Genomic DNA, 18,645 nt, shown 5'->3' with positions numbered 1-18,645 from the left:
AAAGACGCCCAGTGCATCACGAGACGCTTCTCAGGCTTCAAATATTTTATGTATCAAGTCTGTTGACTTGTTGACAGGAACACCAGCATCGGTAGTTGAACGACCCTGGGTGGAACCAAACTGTTTGGAGTGCAATTCATTATTATCTTTCAATAGTGAAAGAGCGTAGTCTGGTGATGAGTTCAACGAATTTGTAGTGGTAACAGGTATATCTGTAAAGAATGTTTCGAAAATTGGTGCAACTTCGCAATCCGACTTTACAGACCTGTTATTAAAGTTTAAATTTATTTTATATTTTTAATATCTTTAAAATGATTCAACTAACCTCTGTGCTTATTTATAATTACTGATGTCACAAATAACTAAATGTCACTAAAAGTATATGGCGCCATAGGCTTAGGCTCAGCTTTGTTGGGGTGCCAATAGCTACAATACAATAGGGTTCCACTTTGGTTTAATAGCATGAAGGTGGGGAACATAACGAAAGGAAACAAAGTCGGAAGTAAACTCCACTATGTTTTAAGTCATAATCACTTAATTACAATTATCATGAACATTCTATCAACTAATTATCTGGAACGAGAGTCTTAACAGATCATGATAACTATAAAAATGAATGTCCAGTGATTTGTTGTATGAAAAATGATCCGCCTGTGTATCTTGTTACTGGCCCTGGTGGGAGCCATCTTGTGCGTCCCATCTCCACTGAAGTCTCCCGAACAGGTCGAGGAGTATAAGAAATTTTTGCAGCAGACCAGACAAGGTATGCCTAATTTATTTTATATTATTGTTATTATATTATATTAAAAATGTCATAATTGACTATGTAGGTAAGACGTGAAAGCATAAAAAACAAAAAATGCAAGTAACAATAAATATTTTTAGATTAATTTTGCACTGCTTATAACAAACAACCTATACTCAATAACAAAAAAGATACCTGTGCCAACTCATAAGAAATAAAGTCCAACATCTTAGTACCTAATTCAGAAAATTTGAAATTTGTGTGTAGTAGGAACATGAGCAATAAGAATAGATTTTATTATATTAGTTAGTCTATAGTATTATTCATAGGCCGGTCTATGGCGTTGGTACGAATATTTAATATACCGGCTTACGGAAATTATACTAAGTGCCGTCTTAGAGATTTTGACTGATTTGCTTTAGGATTTTTTTTTTGAGAGGAGGAAATAGTGTCCGCGTAAGCGGACGCCCCATACCGACTAAAACCTCCTCTGTGCTGTTAGCAGCCCTGGCTTTCACAGCGAAGTAGGACGTGGGCCGTGGAGGCCGCAAAGACTACGCAACAACAGTCGCGGGGCGTCTCCTAAGGAGACTCGAACCTCAGACCGGCTGTGTGCTTGTGGGAAGGAGAGAGAATGAAAATGAAAATGAAGATGAAATGAAGATGAAAAGATGAGAAGAACACACTCGCCGGCGAGTGTGGTGATGTTTAGTGTAATGTATGTAAGTGTGTGTGTATGTGTTTATGATTGTATGTATGTATGTTTGAATGTGTGTAAGTAATGTAAATGTTATTGTGCATGTATGTTTGTGTTTGTGTCTGTTTGTGGAGTGTGTTTGTGGTTGTGTAAGTGGTGTATGTCAGTCCGTCAGTCAGTCCGTGTGTGAGTGAGTGTAGTGAAACGATTACAGGACGAGGACTAACGTCTCGTCGGGTATCAAAACAATGTGTGGTGTATCTGGGTGCGGGCCGCTGGCCATCGTCAGAGTGACGAGTGCCAGTGGTTTGCGGTGGTTGACCGCGCCTACGCCTGCGAAGGCGGTGTGTGCGTGTCTGTGTCGGTGTTTGTGTGGGTGTCGCGTTCGCGATGGTGATGTCGTCACCCGGGTCTACCGTTACGTGTCTGGGACGTCTTATTGGGCTGAGACTATGGTGAAGGGGGGTGTACCCGCATGCCTTCCTAACCAAGATGTTGGGATGGTTAGGCGCCTTGTCAAAGAAGCGTCGCGAGATCTCTTTAAAGTGTTGAGCTATCGTCGGAAGCTCCAGGTCGCGGTGAAGGTCAACGTTTCGGATGAACCACGGGGCTCTGGTTGCCATGCGCGTGAATTTATTTTGAACTACTTGCAAACGACGTAAGTAGCTCGGTCGGGTGTGCGCGAAAACGACGCTTGCGTATGACAGTATGGGCCGTACGATGGTTTTGTACAGCGTCACTTTGTGTTTGAGCGGAAGTTTGCTTCGCCCACACACAAGTGGATAAAGGCGACTGAGGACAAATCGGGCTCTATTGCATACCATATCAATATGTTTCTTGAAGTTCATATTGCTGTTGAACGTTGACTCCTAAGTATTTGTAATCCTTCACCCACGGTATGGGTGTTTCATACAATTTAATGACGTCGGTCGGTCGTTTTTTAGCGCGGATGCTATTCTGCTGATGCTGCACTCTTGGTGGGGTTCACTTCAATCCGCCATTTTCTGAACCAGTTGCCTAGTTCATCGACGGTGGCTTGAAGTACTTTAATATTCCTGCTCAAGATTGAGCGGTTCAATAGAGCGGAGCCAAAGTAGAGTGCCGTATCGTCAGCGTACTGAGCGAGCTGGACACTCGGAAACTTGGGAATGTCGCTCTCCCACTCTTTTCTCGCTCTTCACGAGAGAGGACTGAACCCTGTGGCACGCCAGACCTGATGGGTCTGGGTGAGGATAGGGTGCCCTCTACTCGATATCGGAAGGAGCGATCAGTAAGGTAGGCTCGTATGATGCGCACGAGCCTATCTGGCACTCCCAGTTGATACAGCTTGAATACTAAGCCATTGTGCCATACCTTGTCGAATGCCTTCGCGACATCGAAAAACACGGCTGCCGTGGTAGCGTGAAGTTGACGCCGAACGAGAATGTACTCGGTGAGTCGGTGAGCCTGCTGGGGACACGAGTGAGCGGTTCTGAATCCGAACTGCATGTCGGGTATCAGGTTGAGCTCCGCGATGTAATGATTAAGACGCGCGAGAATTAATCTTTCATAAAGTTTCCCGATCGAGTTAATTAAGCTAATAGGCCTATAGCTACTCGGATTAGCTTTAGGTTTATTGGGTTTTGGGATACCGATAACAATGGAATCCTTTCATTGTTCGGGGAACGCGCTATTAGACAATAGAATATTAAAAATGGTAACCAATAAAGTAATAAGAGTCGAGGGTAGGATTTTAAGAACCCTATTGTTTATAGTGTCGGGCCCCGGGGCCTTCTTGGAGTGAAGCTCCTTAATGATTAGCTTCACCTCTTCGTAAGAGGTGGGTTTTATTACATCGCCTGAAGGGCTCAGAGCGGAGCGACGTTCAACTTCACGATCAACTTCGTCAACGTTTGTCGGGTAGGGTTTGCTTTAGGAATGGAGCAGTTAGTAATTTTAGTATTCTTAATTGGCATTTAACGTCGTCTTGTAAAAAGAATGCTTTGGTTTGGTTTTTACGAGAACTATATTATCATCACATAACGTGCAAGACGCCACAAAACCTACGAAGCCGGTAATATGCGTATGAGTTTGAGTAGGGATATTATTTAAGTTTACCAAAAATAAGATTGGCTCTAGGATGAGTCCTTGTGGGACTCGGAATAGAGCGCAGGCTAGATGGATTGTCATCTATTCGTACCTTAAAATATTTATTTGATAAATAAAATATAACAAACCTGTTTAATAGAAACGTAAATTTAGGAGTTAAGAGTTTGCACATACGCAAATATGCATAGTAAACAGTGCCAAAGGCTTTCTCAACATCAGTTAATACCATTCCTGTAGTTTAATCTTTGTGTAGTCTAGAACTTATGAGGATTCAAAAAGTTTTCATAACGAGGGCAACAGGATTATTGGATGATACCATTAAGGCAAGGTTTCGTCTTTACCAGACTTTGAGTAGGTCAATGTGCCTAAATAAGTTTTCACTTCAATAATAATTCCTCATAGCGGAAAAGTCCTTATCGACGGTCCGAAAAAAACGAATGCATTATCATTCATGTTTTATGAGTATACTGCCAGATTTTTTTTATTAAGATTATGGTCACTATACTAATGGAATCAAAAGTATGGTCTGCAAACTAACAACTATTTGCTAAGCTCAATCAAAAGGCATAAAAAGGCATAAAAGGCACTTATTTTCTCAAAATTGATTTATTTAGAATTCTTTTTGATGTTCAAATGTTCAAAATTCCGCCTCTATTTCTCCACGCAGTTTCCGTCTCTATTTACGTAAAAATATGATTGTCGTGTAATAGATAAGATGATTTTTAATTATTATAAAATATCTTTAATCGATTGTCCTTGAACAGGTAATAATACTTTTCTGGTATCGTCGAATGCAATTGCTCCGGGTGGTGTTTGGGAGAATAGTGGCAAGTTCGAAGGTGACATAGTTTTGGATGACTGGCAGATAGATGCTCTGGTCACTGACTATGCAGCTGGCAGAGCAGCGTACATCTGGCCCAACACTAAGTGGCCCGGAAACGTAGTTGTCTACGAAATCGCTGGAGGACACTTCAGTAAGTCGAAAATTTATTTTAAGTGTCATTTGATTTAAAATTGTATTATTAAAATAAAATATAAAAGAACTAACTATACCAAAGATTATTTCACTTTTAAGTGAATAGTTATAATTATTGATCAGATCACATTTGTCTTATATTTTGATTATTATTTTTCAACAGATCAGGCACAGATTAACCACATAATTCGATCAATTCAATGGATTGAACATTTCAGTTGCATCAGGTTCCGACTGAGAAATGCCAATGACAGGAACTATGTGCGTCTCACTGTAAGTATATAACAAGAAGAGTTCAGCATCTATATAATTTACCAGATGATATATAGAAATAATCGGACAATATATTTACGTGAATGCAACATAAGTATCAATCATGAGCGTTTGAATAGCGTGTGCTCAAGTTATGAACCCTAGGGTATAAAATTTGAAAAACAAAATTTTATGAACGATGCGGGACTCGAACCCACGACCTCCGGTGTTCCGTGCCGGTGCTCTAACTAACTGAGCTAACCGTTCGAGTGACGTATCGTCATAAAATCTTTTATGTTTTGGTCAACTCTCAGGTTGTGGCTTCATCTACAGGATCTACTTTACAGTTGATAACCTGCTCAACCCCAATATTTGCATATTAGGAAATTAACTTGAGATGTCGCTCTTCTAAATCTAAACAATTTGTTATGTTTTTAAAGTGATAACCCTCATTTCTAAGATTAATACACAAATAAAATTTTATGAACGATGCGGGACTCAAACCCATGACCTCTGGCGTTCCGTGCCGGTGCTCTAACCAACTGAGCTAACCGTTCGAGTGACGTATCGTCATAAGGTCTTGTATGCTTTGTTCAACTCTTAGATTCAACTCTTTTAGACAACTCTCTTAGATCTAAAAATTAAAAAAAAATAATATCAGACCTTAAAACTCGCCTTATATTACCCCCAGTACAAAGAACATCTTCCCTTATAGATTCACAGTGGTTTAACGCGAAAATCGAGTAGGGACATTGACATAAGTACGATGAATAAATCATTGCTTCTATATTTTTTGTTCGTTGCATAATAATATAATATAATAATATATAATATAATATAATAAAATAATAATATATAATATAATATAATAAAAATAATATAATATAATATATAATATAATATAATATAATATATAAATAGATAACTTCAACTTCTAACTTCTGTAAATTTTCAATAACTTTTCGTTTAGTCATCAGTAGCCTACATATTATAGGCAACCATAATATTGTCGCGTAGCAACGCTTCGACGTATATGAGGAGAGTTGTCAAACTTCAACACATTGATAATTTCAACAGCTCCGTCAGCAGTACTCGAAGCTTTGGCGTAAAAGTGTTTACTATAGACGCTGTAGACCCGGGTTCGATACACCTACCCAGTGTATGGAAATTTTTGGGTTTTGTAAAGTTAATGGAAATTTCTAGTAAGTTCAGGATCAAATCGAACAGAAAAAAAGAGATGGAAAATGTGTAAACAGGATAAAAATAGTCAAAAGAATTTTCTAGTACAATTTAAATTTAAAGATGGAATGGGAGAATCATTTTGAAAATGGAACAGATCCGGGGGGTATATACGCCGTTCTAAGAGTGGCCTACGGCAGTTCTAGTTCTGACTCGAAAGTGTAAAGGAAGAAGAAGAAGAAAAGAAGTAGTGAAAAGTGGAAAGTGATCCAGGTGAAGAAGAAGCAGAAGATAGAAGGAATTTCCAATCCCTGACCCACTCCCGTGTCTATATTTAAATATAAAATTCACATTTGATCAACCTACTTATTTAAATTTAAAAATATTTATATATAGGGATACAACAACGGCTGTTACGCCAGTGTGGGCTTTTGGCATGATCGTGGCATCCACACCATGAACCTGACCCCTGCTGACCCTGACAGGGGCTGCTTCGTGATGACCACAATCATTCATGAGTGGCTGCATGTTCTCGGATTCTTCCACATGCAGTCTGCGTACAACAGAGATAATTATGTTAGAATCGCTTGGGAAAATATCCTCCGAGGTTAGTAATTTTTTGCTTTCCATAGTAGATGGCCAGCTTTATCAAAATTTTGATATAAAAGAAAAAGTCAAACGGCAATGTAAGTGTCAAATATTCATGATCAGATTAATTACTTGGCGGGTGTCAAAATGATTTATTACTTTTATTTATTATTGGTATTTATATCATATTTAAAAACATAGTAAGAATAAAAATAGTTGATTCATGGGAGATATGATCTTTCAAAGATTTAAAGAAAATATTCAAAGAAAAGAAAGAAAATATTATCAGGATATTAATATAGAAAATATAAAAACGTCTCAACAACAGAAGCTCTTCGCCAACGTCAGCGCCAACATTTGAGACGATCTATTTATTTGTAACTGACATATTGGAAATTCTAAACATATCAGGTCGAGGTCGAGATACTTTTACAAAAAAACCTTGATTTTGTTTGGCTGCAAAATTCAGTATTCTTGGCTTCGCTTTGGACATATACCCAGTGAATAAGCAACTTATAATTTGACTTCCTAATATTATGTTCCTCGTCATCCCATCGTGAATCCTAGGGGGCAGAGGGCATCCACAGTGAATCTTCTAATCTAGTCTGAGCATCGCTCTTGATATCGCTCAATTTCCTTCTACGAGGGCTGCACTAAAAGTATCGGGAATCAAGGAAGTGACACAACATTACTATTTAAAAATGTATTTATTGCTTTTCGAAATATTCTCCGCGAAATTTGACACATTTTTACATACGATGGAACCAATCATTGAAGCAACCATTCCATTCGGAAGTTGGGGCCTCCAAAATGGCCGTTTTGTAGGCGTCCACAGCTTCTTCAGGTGATGAAAATCTCTGACCACGCAATTTATTCTTTATTTTAGGGAAAGTATGGAAATCATTAGGGCTTAGGTCGGGGCTGCACGGCGGATGGTCTAATATTTCTATGTTTTCTTGCTATAAAAACTCTTTTGTTCTGGTGAGAGAACTCGCATTGTCGTGATGGAAATGATGCGGCGGTTGCAGTTCTCTTTACGGAGTTCAGAAACGACCTGTGTAAACAAATGCTAGCATACCATTCTGCATTAACCGTTCTTTGTCCCTCAAGAGGAATAGTCACAACATGGCCGGGTTTGGAGACAAACATGGCCACCATTTTTTTTGCAACACTCCGTGAACGAACAATTTTTGTTGGCTTTAACTCATTTTCGAACACCCAAACTCGTGACTGGTTTTTTGTTTCGGGTTCGTACGCTTATATCCAGGATTCGTCACCTGGTACGATGTTGTATACAGCATTTGAGGGTCCTGCGTGGAATCTTTTGATAGTTCTGACGCACCAAGTAACGCGAGCCGCTTTTTGCTCTTCACAGAGCAAATGCGGTATCCATCGGGAAAACAATTTTTTTTACACCTAATTGTTCATGCAAGATTATTTGTATTTGACTCATGCCAATGTCAAAAGTTGGCTGAATTTCGCGGTATGTCACATGTCGATCTTCCTCAATCAGCTTACGCACAGCATCAACGTTTTCTTTGGTGACTGCAGTTTTTGGATGACCTTGACGGGGATCATGACTGAGCTTGACACGTCCACGTTGTCATTCAGCAAACCAGCGATAAATTGTGGTTTTTTGGATGGGGCTTCATCACCAAATGCAGAAATCATCCGGTCAACACACTGTTTTTGTGTTAAACCACTTCGAAAGTCATAATAAATCATCGCTCTAGAATTTTATCGAGTCAATTCCATTTTCTCAATGACTAAACAAGTTTGAAAAGACCTTGTGACAAGACCGATAAACTTTTTTAAAATAAATAAATGGTATTCGATTTTTAAAACCAAGGAGTTTTCAATTAAAAAGATTTTAATATGACAGGAACAGTGGAAATATTCCATTCCTGATACTTTTAGTGCAGCCCTCGTAATGGCTTCGTCAATACGTCGCGACCTGGTATACAATAGATGGTGAAAAACAAAGACTGATATAATATTTATTTTTAAGGTATGGAGTACAACTTTGACCGGTATGAATCAAATATAGTCAGCAACCTAGGCTTGCCTTATGAATACACAAGCTGCATGCACTACTTCGCCACCGCATTCAGTATAAATGGAAGACCGACTATTATCCCTCTGAGGGTAAGTTTGAATAAGGTAGCACTAAAGGTGGAACTTATCCATGCTTAGGTTTTATCCCTTGGGATACTTAGAAGTTCACAAGAATTTATAAGTTTAGTATTGTGTTGTGTGCAGTTATACAATTGCAATATCTTTGTATATATTTTGCTAAACGTTATAAATTGCTATCCTTTGTTATATATGGAAATTACTCACATAATGCATATTACTAATATAATTATTAGTCGTACATGTAATTTGTAGCGTGATTCTTGATCGTTATTGCAATATTTGTATACCATTGTTCTCCATAGTTTACATCGCAGGCATTTTTAATCCTGTCGTTTTTCATGACTCATTCGTACTCTCTTCGATGAAGCTTTATCTGTTTCACAGCTGAAAATCACATCCATTAAGCCTTTCATACTTACTTGACCATATGCTGAGAGTGGTGGTGTGTTTTCTCCTCTCCTTTTTTACTATTTTCTTTAAATCCATATGTTAAAGACTTTCTTTTCTGTAGCATTTGTATGTTGATAATCTCCAGAACAACGAAAATCTTTCCAGAATGTCACATCAATATTTAGCTTACTTTATGTATAAGTAAACTATATCACCAAATGATGTATACAGCATATAGATTTAAATCCACACAAAACAGACCATCATTATTGGCAGTTCATTCCGTGTTATATTTATCATTAAATATTCCGTATAAGTTGTTGTACCTATCAGAAAAACAGTAAAAAAATGGAAATACACATTAATCAGAACTTATCATGGAGCACACTAATCTAGCCGCATTCCTTACGTAGACTTCTTTACGCGTCCTTTACGCTTGTGCAGTATCTTTTCGAATTTTTTTGAAATAATAGGAATTAGTGTGATTGGTCGCTAGTTGATAACGTCCTTTTTCTCTCCTGCTTTGAGTAAAGGTGTCACTGTAGACTTTTTTAAATTTGATGGGAACTTACCTTCTTCCAAAGATAGATTTATGAAGCAGGCTAGGACTGGAGCTAGTTCCTTTGCAAATTCCTTTATTACCTTTGTTGCTATTTCATCACAGCCCGTACAATTTGAATTATTAAGTGACTTAATAACGGTTGTTATCTCAGTTGGCATTAAGAAAATTTTTGAATTGTTATGCTTTAATTTATATGCAGGTTTTTTATTTTTTACATTTTGACTTTTTATGACTTTATTTATAAAATGATTATTAATAATAGTAGCAATCTGAGTTGGACTATGTATATTAATTTGATTTTCATTATTAATTTCATCGATACTTTCTAAATTAGAGTTAGTTTTGTTCTTTTAATCACATTCCACGACGCTTTGCATTTATTTTTCGAGTAAGTATATATTTGTTGTTACTACTTCTCTGAGCTAGGTCTATACACTTGTTGAGAATCTTTGAATAATAATAATTATTAAATTTATTTTTGTTTGCGGGTATTTCATTCTTATAAAATTGATACCTTAATTTTATTTTTCTTACACATTATTTTTTTAATACCTCTGGACAACCATTTAATTTTTGAATTTTAGATTGTTTTATCTATTTTTGTTTAGGTACCTATATGTAATAATATACAATGGAGATTGTGTGTATGTATATATACCTACGTGTGAATATATTATATTATATCCTATATTAAGTCAATTTATTGCCTTGTCAAGTTATAACAATTAAAATCGGGTGCAGCTTTATGTTAACTGAGAGAGATCAATGATAAGTGCTAAGTTACTACCATAATTCTATGTTTAAATTGTTACATTATTTAGTGCGAAAAAGAATTTTCATTTATTGATACTTTATGCATTAACAAGAAGCAGTTTTGCTTAAATTACTTTTTTTATTCAGGCTCACTATGGCGTGATGGGACAACAGAGCTACGTCACTCACTATGATTGGTTAAGGTTGAGACGCCATTACAACTGCCCTGGAGCATGGAGCGCTGAAGAGGCGAAACTCCTGGAAGCTGAAGTCCAGAAGTCTATCCCACTAATGTCACCCAAGGCTGATGACGAAATAATTGCAGATATTCCAGAAGTTGTTGAAAAACAGGAGTAATTTTTTAAGCTAAATATACTTCAAGTATATTTAAAATGTTGTTAATTTTATTTATATCTACATCAATTTCCCTGAATCTATTATAATTTCCCATATATTATTACTATTATTACCATAATCCATACCATCATTGGCAGGAATTACACACATCTTGTGGATAGCTCTTTTTGTTGTGCCCTTTGTAGTAAGGACATCTGCGACTCTGCTTAATCCATCCGATCCAGGGTATAATTTAGCGATGCGTGCTAGACGCCTTTGAAGTGGAGGAATATTATCTTCTTTAAGTAATACTAGGTCTCCAAACTGAAGCTCCTTTGTCTTAGTTCGCTGTTGAAGCTCTGCTATAAACTCCCGGCGCCACCTCTCCCAAAAGTGTTGCCTTAGTTACTCAATGAGCTGGAACCGGTTGGGGTGCTTTGTCGTGATAGGAAGCGTAGGCACCGCGCTCATAGGTCTTCCAATTAAGAAATGCCCAGGGGTTAAAGGAGTAGGATCTGTAGGATCAGCGGAAAGAGGGGTTATAGGGCGTAAATTCAATATCGCTTCAATCTGTGAGAACAATGTAGCCAGTTCCTCAAAAGTGAGAGAAACGTTGCCAGCGACACGACGCAAATGATACTTTGCTGACTTCACACCAGCCTCCCAAATACCTCCAAAATGTGGAGAATAAGCGGGACTAAAGATGAATCGAAATCCTTCATTAGAGGCAAAATTGGTTGAATGCTCACGACTAGATTTGAGTAATCTATTTATCTCATTGTTTGCATCCCTAAAATTGCTGCAATTATCGCAAAATATTGAATATGGTTTGCCTCTTCTAGAAACAAACCTTCGCAATGACAAAATGAATGACTCCGTACTTAAGTCACTAACTACTTCCAGGTGAAGTGCATTTGATGCTAAACATATAAATAAACACAAATAACATTTAGAAATGCGGTTGCCCTTCCCATTTTTACTGGAAATCATAAATGGTCCGGCAAAATGGACCCCACACGAGTAGAATGGAAACGATAAGTAGCTTCTTTCAGCAGGTAAGTGGCCCATTATAGGTTGCAATGTTTGTCCACGCAAACGAAAACAAATCATGCACTGCTTCTTCGTACTACGTACCAGATGTCGACCACCGATAGGCCAGCAACTCTATCTTATATATTCTTCTGTAGATGCTGTGGACCGGTATGAAACAACTTTTCATATTCGTTTTTAAATAGTTATTTAATGATTGATGCTTCGAATCCAAAATCAGCGGGTGTTTTTTATCGTATTCAAATTCAAAGTTTTGAATACCCCCAATTCTTAGCAAGCCTTGTGAGTCGATAAAGCAATTTAATGTTATTAATTTAGATTTACAATTGAGAGCTTTATTATTTGAAATTAATTTTATCTCTTTATTGAAACATTCCTGTTGACAACATTTAATTAATAATAGTTAAGATTGATTCAATTTATTAGGATCTAAAGGGCCAGTGACTTTATTATTTTTATTTTTACAATTTGATATAAAACGTAATACGTACCCATAGATCCTCTTCATTCTGTTAAGGTTAGAATATTTGTCAAATTTAAAGTATCGTTAACTGAGACGAGGCATTTAATTATGTCTTTTACCTCGGGTAAGTTTATAGGAATGTGAGTGTGAGCGGTTTACGGCCAGTAGGATTCATCATTGAGTAAGAATGACGGCCACCAGAGGGCAGAAGCTTCGAGCTGACTGGAACTTACGCTGCGAGACGCCATGTCTGCCGAATTTTTAACTGTGGGTAAATGCCGAAATATAAACCCGCTGGTAAGTTTATTAATTTCATTTACCCGATTACACACAAATACCTTGAGATCCTTAGGTTGAGTCTTCAACCAAGCTAAAACAATTGTTGAATCCGTCCATAGATATTTTTGGCTAATGTCACCCCGCCATGACTGTAAAACCTTAGAGCGTAAACGAGACCCTAACAGAGCACCACTTAATTCTAGCCGAGGAATGGTGGTAGAGTTTAGAGGAGCAACTCTTGCCTTTGCACATAGCAGCCTTACCGTGATACTTCTGTCCTGATTTTGACGACGTACGTACACACAAGCCGCGTAGGCTAGTTGGAAGGCGTCTACGAAACAATGCACCTCTATAGATCTCGGGTTTTCAGACAGAACCCGTCGCGGAATCTTAATGTGTGACAGGTGTAAAAATTATTTTAAAAGACTTAGACGAAGGAACGGGTTCATCCCAATCTAATTTGGAAGACCACAATTCCTGTAGAAGAATTATTGCTGTAATAATACAAGGACATAGCAACCCTAATGGATAAACTTTACATGTAGTGGATATGACAGTTCTTTTGGTGATCTGAGGGGATGGAGTCAGATCTGTTGAAAATTGTAATTCATCCGCTGTAGGTGACCAATTATTCAGACCCAAGACACTGGAATCTTTATAAAAATCCATGGGTTTTCCCGAATCAGTTTCATTATGAAATAATTGTGGACAGTTATTACGAAATTTTCTTAGAGGTAAACATGCTGAGTCAAGAACTTTGACAACATTTATGTAAATGTGTTGCAGGCGCTCTACGGTATCAGCGCCTGCATTTAGGTCATCAGCGTAGCAATCGCTTTGGATTATATGAGCAATAGATTCATCGTCACATTCATTAGCTAATTGCAGGAGACACCGAGAAGAGAAGAGAGAGAAGGAGACACAGAGAAGAGACACACCTCAATACGTTCCTGTATTGAGGCGCAAAACATCAATCGGCTGTTTACAATCTTCACAGAGCTGAAGATGACGCTGCGACAGCGTGATTTCGGTTTGCCTGAACACATTCGATGTCGCCTGTTAGAACATATTTATGCTCACGAAAACGAAGCAATATAGATATTAGGTCAGTTTACATAACTGGGCAGACCATAAGAATATCATTGATTGATTTCCCTGTAAGAGTTTTAGACGTAGTTTAACACCACCCTAAGTTTAGTGGTTTCAGATTTCTCACGGATTACAGCATGATGTGGCATAAAGTATCCAAACTTTGGTCGATTGATTTTAGTTAGATGCCCTAAATCAGCATATTCATTGATAAATTCTTTATACTTTGCCTTAAGACTTGGTTGTTTAATAAATTTTCTTTCTAGGCTTTCCAAGCATTTTTTTAAAGGCATGTGAACCGAAAATCTGCCATTTGGCAGACGACAAACATTCTTTTTAAAATCATCTTCACTAAGCTGCTCTGCAACAGAATATGTTTTTGTTTGTGGTAAGTCATCAATGTTCCAAAACCTTTCTAAGGAATCCTTTATTTCCTGAGAAAAAATGCTCACTTGTTGCTAAGGGACCACCTACAAGCCATCCGAGCTTAGACTCTTGAAGCACCGGTTTATTCGAACCGAGTTTAATTATATTCGAACCGACTATCTCCCAATATACATCCGCACCCAACAGTATGTCTATATCAGACGGTAAGAAATATTTAGGGTCAGCTAAGTGAATATTGTTAGGTATATTTACTAATTCAGAGTTAATCACTGAGTTCGGTAAAATACCAGTTATATGTGGCACTACCAAACATTTGAAATTTATCTCAAAAGACAAAACTCTTGATTTAACTTTGATTTCACATTTTTTATAAATCCTACAGCCCACATTATTAATTTCATAAACGTTAACCGAACTAGAATCATCAATAGACAACCCTAGCTTTTTTCTTTAAATTTTCTGACTGTCCATATCTAGAAGAGCGCGGGCTTGGTAAATATTGTCATTTACAATTAATTCTACTACAGCTGTACACAGTAACACTTGGCCGGCTGATGAAGACAACGTTAGAGACATGGGTAGTGAATACGAAGTCGTGGGTTGAAGTTCTGCATGCGATAGGGTTGGTTTATGAATTAGTGTATTATGTTTCTTTTTGCAAGTGAGACACAGTCCTTTGAGCTGGCATTAATATGCATTGTGACCACTGCGCAGACAATTTATACATAATTTTAATTTAGTAACTTCCTTGTAACGATCATCGATACTCATATTTTTAAACTTAGAGCATGCATGAAAAGGATCTTCATCGTTACACACAATACAACCTCTTTTTTTTTCCTTTTTATCGTGTGAGCACGTCAGCACGACTACGCAGGAATTAATAAAATTCACTCAACGAAGGTAACTCGTTTAGGATACCCTTGTCCTCCTCCCATTTTCTACTCGTGTGTATGTCCAATTTTAATAGACGCACCCCATTGATCAATAGGCTGGCCAAACGATTCAAGAGCACGTAAATGCTTAGACACATGATCGATAAGAAACCGCAACGCTTGAAATGATTCCGTTCGCAATGGTTCAATACTGAACAGCGCCTTTAAATGATTGTTCATTAAAATATTTTTGTTTCCAAATCTTTCACATAAAAGATCCCATGCACTCTTATAATTTTTAGCACTAAATTCTATAAACTTTATCACAACAGATGCGCTCCCTTCTAAAGATGAACGCAAGTAATGAAATTTATTTATCGGGGGAATTCCTTTATTGCTATGTATAACCTATTCAAATGTGTCCCTAAATTCCATCCAAAACAAATAATTTCCATCAAAAGTCGGTAACTTTATGAAAGATAGCTTAAGCAATAGCTAACAATCTCAACCAAAAAAGTTAAAAGAAGGTGAGATACCAACACACAAATACCTTGAGATCCTTAGGTTGAGTCTTCAACCAAGCTAAAACAATTGTTGAATCCGTCCATAGATATTTTTGGCTAATGTCACCCCGCCATGACTGTAAAACCTTAGAGCGTAAACGAGACCCTAACAGAGCACCACTTAATTCTAGCCGAGGAATGGTGGTAGAGTTTAGAGGAGCAACTCTTGCCTTTGCACATAGCAGCCTTACCGTGATACTTCTGTCCTGATTTTGACGACGTACGTACACACAAGCCGCGTAGGCTAGTTGGAAGGCGTCTACGAAACAATGCACCTCTATAGATCTCGGGTTTTCAGACAGAACCCGTCGCGGAATCTTAATGTGTGACAGGTGTAAAAATTATTTTAAAAGACTTAGACGAAGGAACGGGTTCATCCCAATCTAATTTGGAAGACCACAATTCCTGTAGAAGAATTATTGCTGTAATAATACAAGGACATAGCAACCCTAATGGATAAACTTTACATGTAGTGGATATGACAGTTCTTTTGGTGATCTGAGGGGATGGAGTCAGATCTGTTGAAAATTGTAATTCATCCGCTGTAGGTGACCAATTATTCAGACCCAAGACACTGGAATCTTTATAAAAATCCATGGGTTTTCCCGAATCAGTTTCATTATGAAATAATTGTGGACAGTTATTACGAAATTTTCTTAGAGGTAAACATGCTGAGTCAAAAACTTTGACAACATTTATGTAAATGTGTTGCAGGCGCTCTACGGTATCAGCGCCTGCATTTAGGTCATCAGCGTAGCAATCGCTTTGGATTATATGAGCAATAGATTCATCGTCACATTCATTAGCTAATTGCAGGAGACACCGAGAAGAGAAGAGAGAGAAGGAGACACAGAGAAGAGACACACCTCAATACGTTCCTGTATTGAGGCGCAAAACATCAATCGGCTGATTACAATCTTCACAGAGCTGAAGATGACGCTGCGACAGCGTGATTTCGGTTTGCCTGAACACATTCGATGTCGCCTGTTAGAACATATTTATGCTCACGAAAACGAAGCAATATAGATATTAGGTCAGTTTACATAACTGGGCAGACCATAAGAATATCATTGATTGATTTCCCTGTAAGAGTTTTAGACGTAGTTTAACACCACCCTAAGTTTAGTGGTTTCAGATTTCTCACGGATTACAGCATGATGTGGCATAAAGTATCCAAACTTTGGTCGATTGATTTTAGTTAGATGCCCTAAATCAGCATATTCATTGATAAATTCTTTATACTTTGCCTTTAGACTTGGTTGTTTAATAAATTTTCTTTCTAGGCTTTCCAAGCATTTTTTAAAGGCATGTGAACCGAAAATCTGCCATTTGGCAGACGACAAACATTCTTTTTAAAATCATCTTCACTAAGCTGCTCTGCAACAGAATATGTTTTTGTTTGTGGTAAGTCATCAATGTTCCAAAACCTTTCTAAGGAATCCTTTATTTCCTGAGAAAAAATGCTCACTTGTTGCTAAGGGACCACCTACAAGCCATCCGAGCTTAGACTCTTGAAGCACCGGTTTATTCGAACCGAGTTTAATTATATTCGAACCGACTATCTCCCAATATACATCCGCACCCAACAGTATGTCTATATCAGACGGTAAGAAATATTTAGGGTCAGCTAAGTGAATATTGTTAGGTATATTTACTAATTCAGAGTTAATCACTGAGTTCGGTAAAATACCAGTTATATGTGGCACTACCAAACATTTGAAATTTATCTCAAAAGACAAAACTCTTGATTTAACTTTGATTTCACATTTTTTATAAATCCTACAGCCCACATTATTAATTTCATAAACGTTAACCGAACTAGAATCATCAATAGACAACCCTAGCTTTTTTCTTTAAATTTTCTGACTGTCCATATCTAGAAGAGCGCGGGCTTGGTAAATATTGTCATTTACAATTAATTCTACTACAGCTGTACACAGTAACACTTGGCCGGCTGATGAAGACAACGTTAGAGACATGGGTAGTGAATACGAAGTCGTGGGTTGAAGTTCTGCATGCGATAGGGTTGGTTTATGAATTAGTGTATTATGTTTCTTTTTGCAAGTGAGACACAGTCCTTTGAGCTGGCATTAATATGCATTGTGACCACTGCGCAGACAATTTATACATAATTTTAATTTAGTAACTTCCTTGTAACGATCATCGATACTCATATTTTTAAACTTAGAGCATGCATGAAAAGGATCTTCATCGTTACACACAATACAACCTCTTTTTTTTCCTTTTTATCGTGTGAGCACGTCAGCACGACTACGCAGGAATTAATAAAATTCACTCAACGAAGGTAACTCGTTTAGGATACCCTTGTCCTCCTCCCATTTTCTACTCGTGTGTATGTCCAATTTTAATAGACGCACCCCATTGATCAATAGGCTGGCCAAACGATTCAAGAGCACGTAAATGCTTAGACACATGATCGATAAGAAACCGCAACGCTTGAAATGATTCCGTTCGCAATGGTTCAATACTGAACAGCGCCTTTAAATGATTGTTCATTAAAATATTTTTGTTTCCAAATCTTTCACATAAAAGATCCCATGCACTCTTATAATTTTTAGCACTAAATTCTATAAACTTTATCACAACAGATGCGCTCCCTTCTAAAGATGAACGCAAGTAATGAAATTTATTTATCGGGGGAATTCCTTTATTGCTATGTATAACCTATTCAAATGTGTCTCTAAATTCCATCCAAAACAAATAATTTCCATCAAAAGTCGGTAACTTTATGAAAGATAGCTTAAGCAATAGCTAACAATCTCAACCAAAAAAGTTAAAAGAAGGTGAGATTGTTAGCTATTGCTGGTTGAGATTGTTAGCTATTGCTGGGTGAGATTGTTAGCTATTGTTGGATGACATTGTTAGCTATTGCTGGTTGAGATTGTTAGCTATTGCTGGTTGAGATTATTAGATGTCGCTGGGTGAGATTTTTAGCTATTGCTGGTTGAGATTGTTAGCTATAGCTGGGTGAGATGGTTAGCTATTGCTGGTTGATATTGTTAGCAATTGCTGGGTGAGATTGTTAGCTATAGCTGGTTGAGATGTAAGCTATTTCTGGTTGACATTGTTAGCTATAGCTGGATGACATTGTTACCTATTCCTGGTTGAAATTTCTACCTATAGCTGGTTGAGATGCAAGCTATTTCTGGTTGACATTGATAGCTATTGCTGGGTGAGATTATTAGCTATTGCTGGATGAAATTGTTAGCTATTGCT

General features: G+C 37.6%; 1 protein-coding gene across 1 annotated transcript; it reads left to right on the top strand.

The window, feature by feature from the left end:
• The first annotated feature begins 618 nt into the window (after nucleotides 1-618).
• On the top strand, nucleotides 619-10,759 carry LOC126964670 (seminal metalloprotease 1-like). Its single transcript, XM_050807929.1, has 6 exons — nucleotides 619-763; nucleotides 4,295-4,504; nucleotides 4,670-4,779; nucleotides 6,334-6,544; nucleotides 8,534-8,670; nucleotides 10,514-10,759. The coding sequence occupies exons 1-6, from the start codon at nucleotides 643-645 to the stop codon at nucleotides 10,721-10,723; spliced, it is 999 nt and encodes a 332-aa protein (XP_050663886.1). The 5' UTR covers nucleotides 619-642; the 3' UTR covers nucleotides 10,724-10,759.
• Nucleotides 10,760-18,645: the final 7,886 nt, after the last annotated feature.

This window comes from Leptidea sinapis, chromosome 5 (assembly GCF_905404315.1).
Source record: "Leptidea sinapis chromosome 5, ilLepSina1.1, whole genome shotgun sequence".
NCBI classification, from domain to species: Eukaryota; Metazoa; Arthropoda; class Insecta; order Lepidoptera; family Pieridae; genus Leptidea; species Leptidea sinapis.
Note: the sequence above shows the minus strand (reverse complement) of the source record. Positions and strands in the feature narration are given on the sequence as shown.

Bases quoted from the DNA above. Each gene is read 5' to 3' on its own strand.
- LOC126964670 (XM_050807929.1), top strand. From the start codon at position 643: ATGATCCGCCTGTGTATCTTGTTACTGGCCCTGGTGGGAGCCATCTTG. The intron at 6,545-8,533 runs GTTAGTAATTTT...TTTATTTTTAAG, and splicing joins TTGGGAAAATATCCTCCGAG to GTATGGAGTACAACTTTGAC. The intron at 8,671-10,513 runs GTAAGTTTGAAT...TTTTTTATTCAG, and splicing joins CGACTATTATCCCTCTGAGG to GCTCACTATGGCGTGATGGG.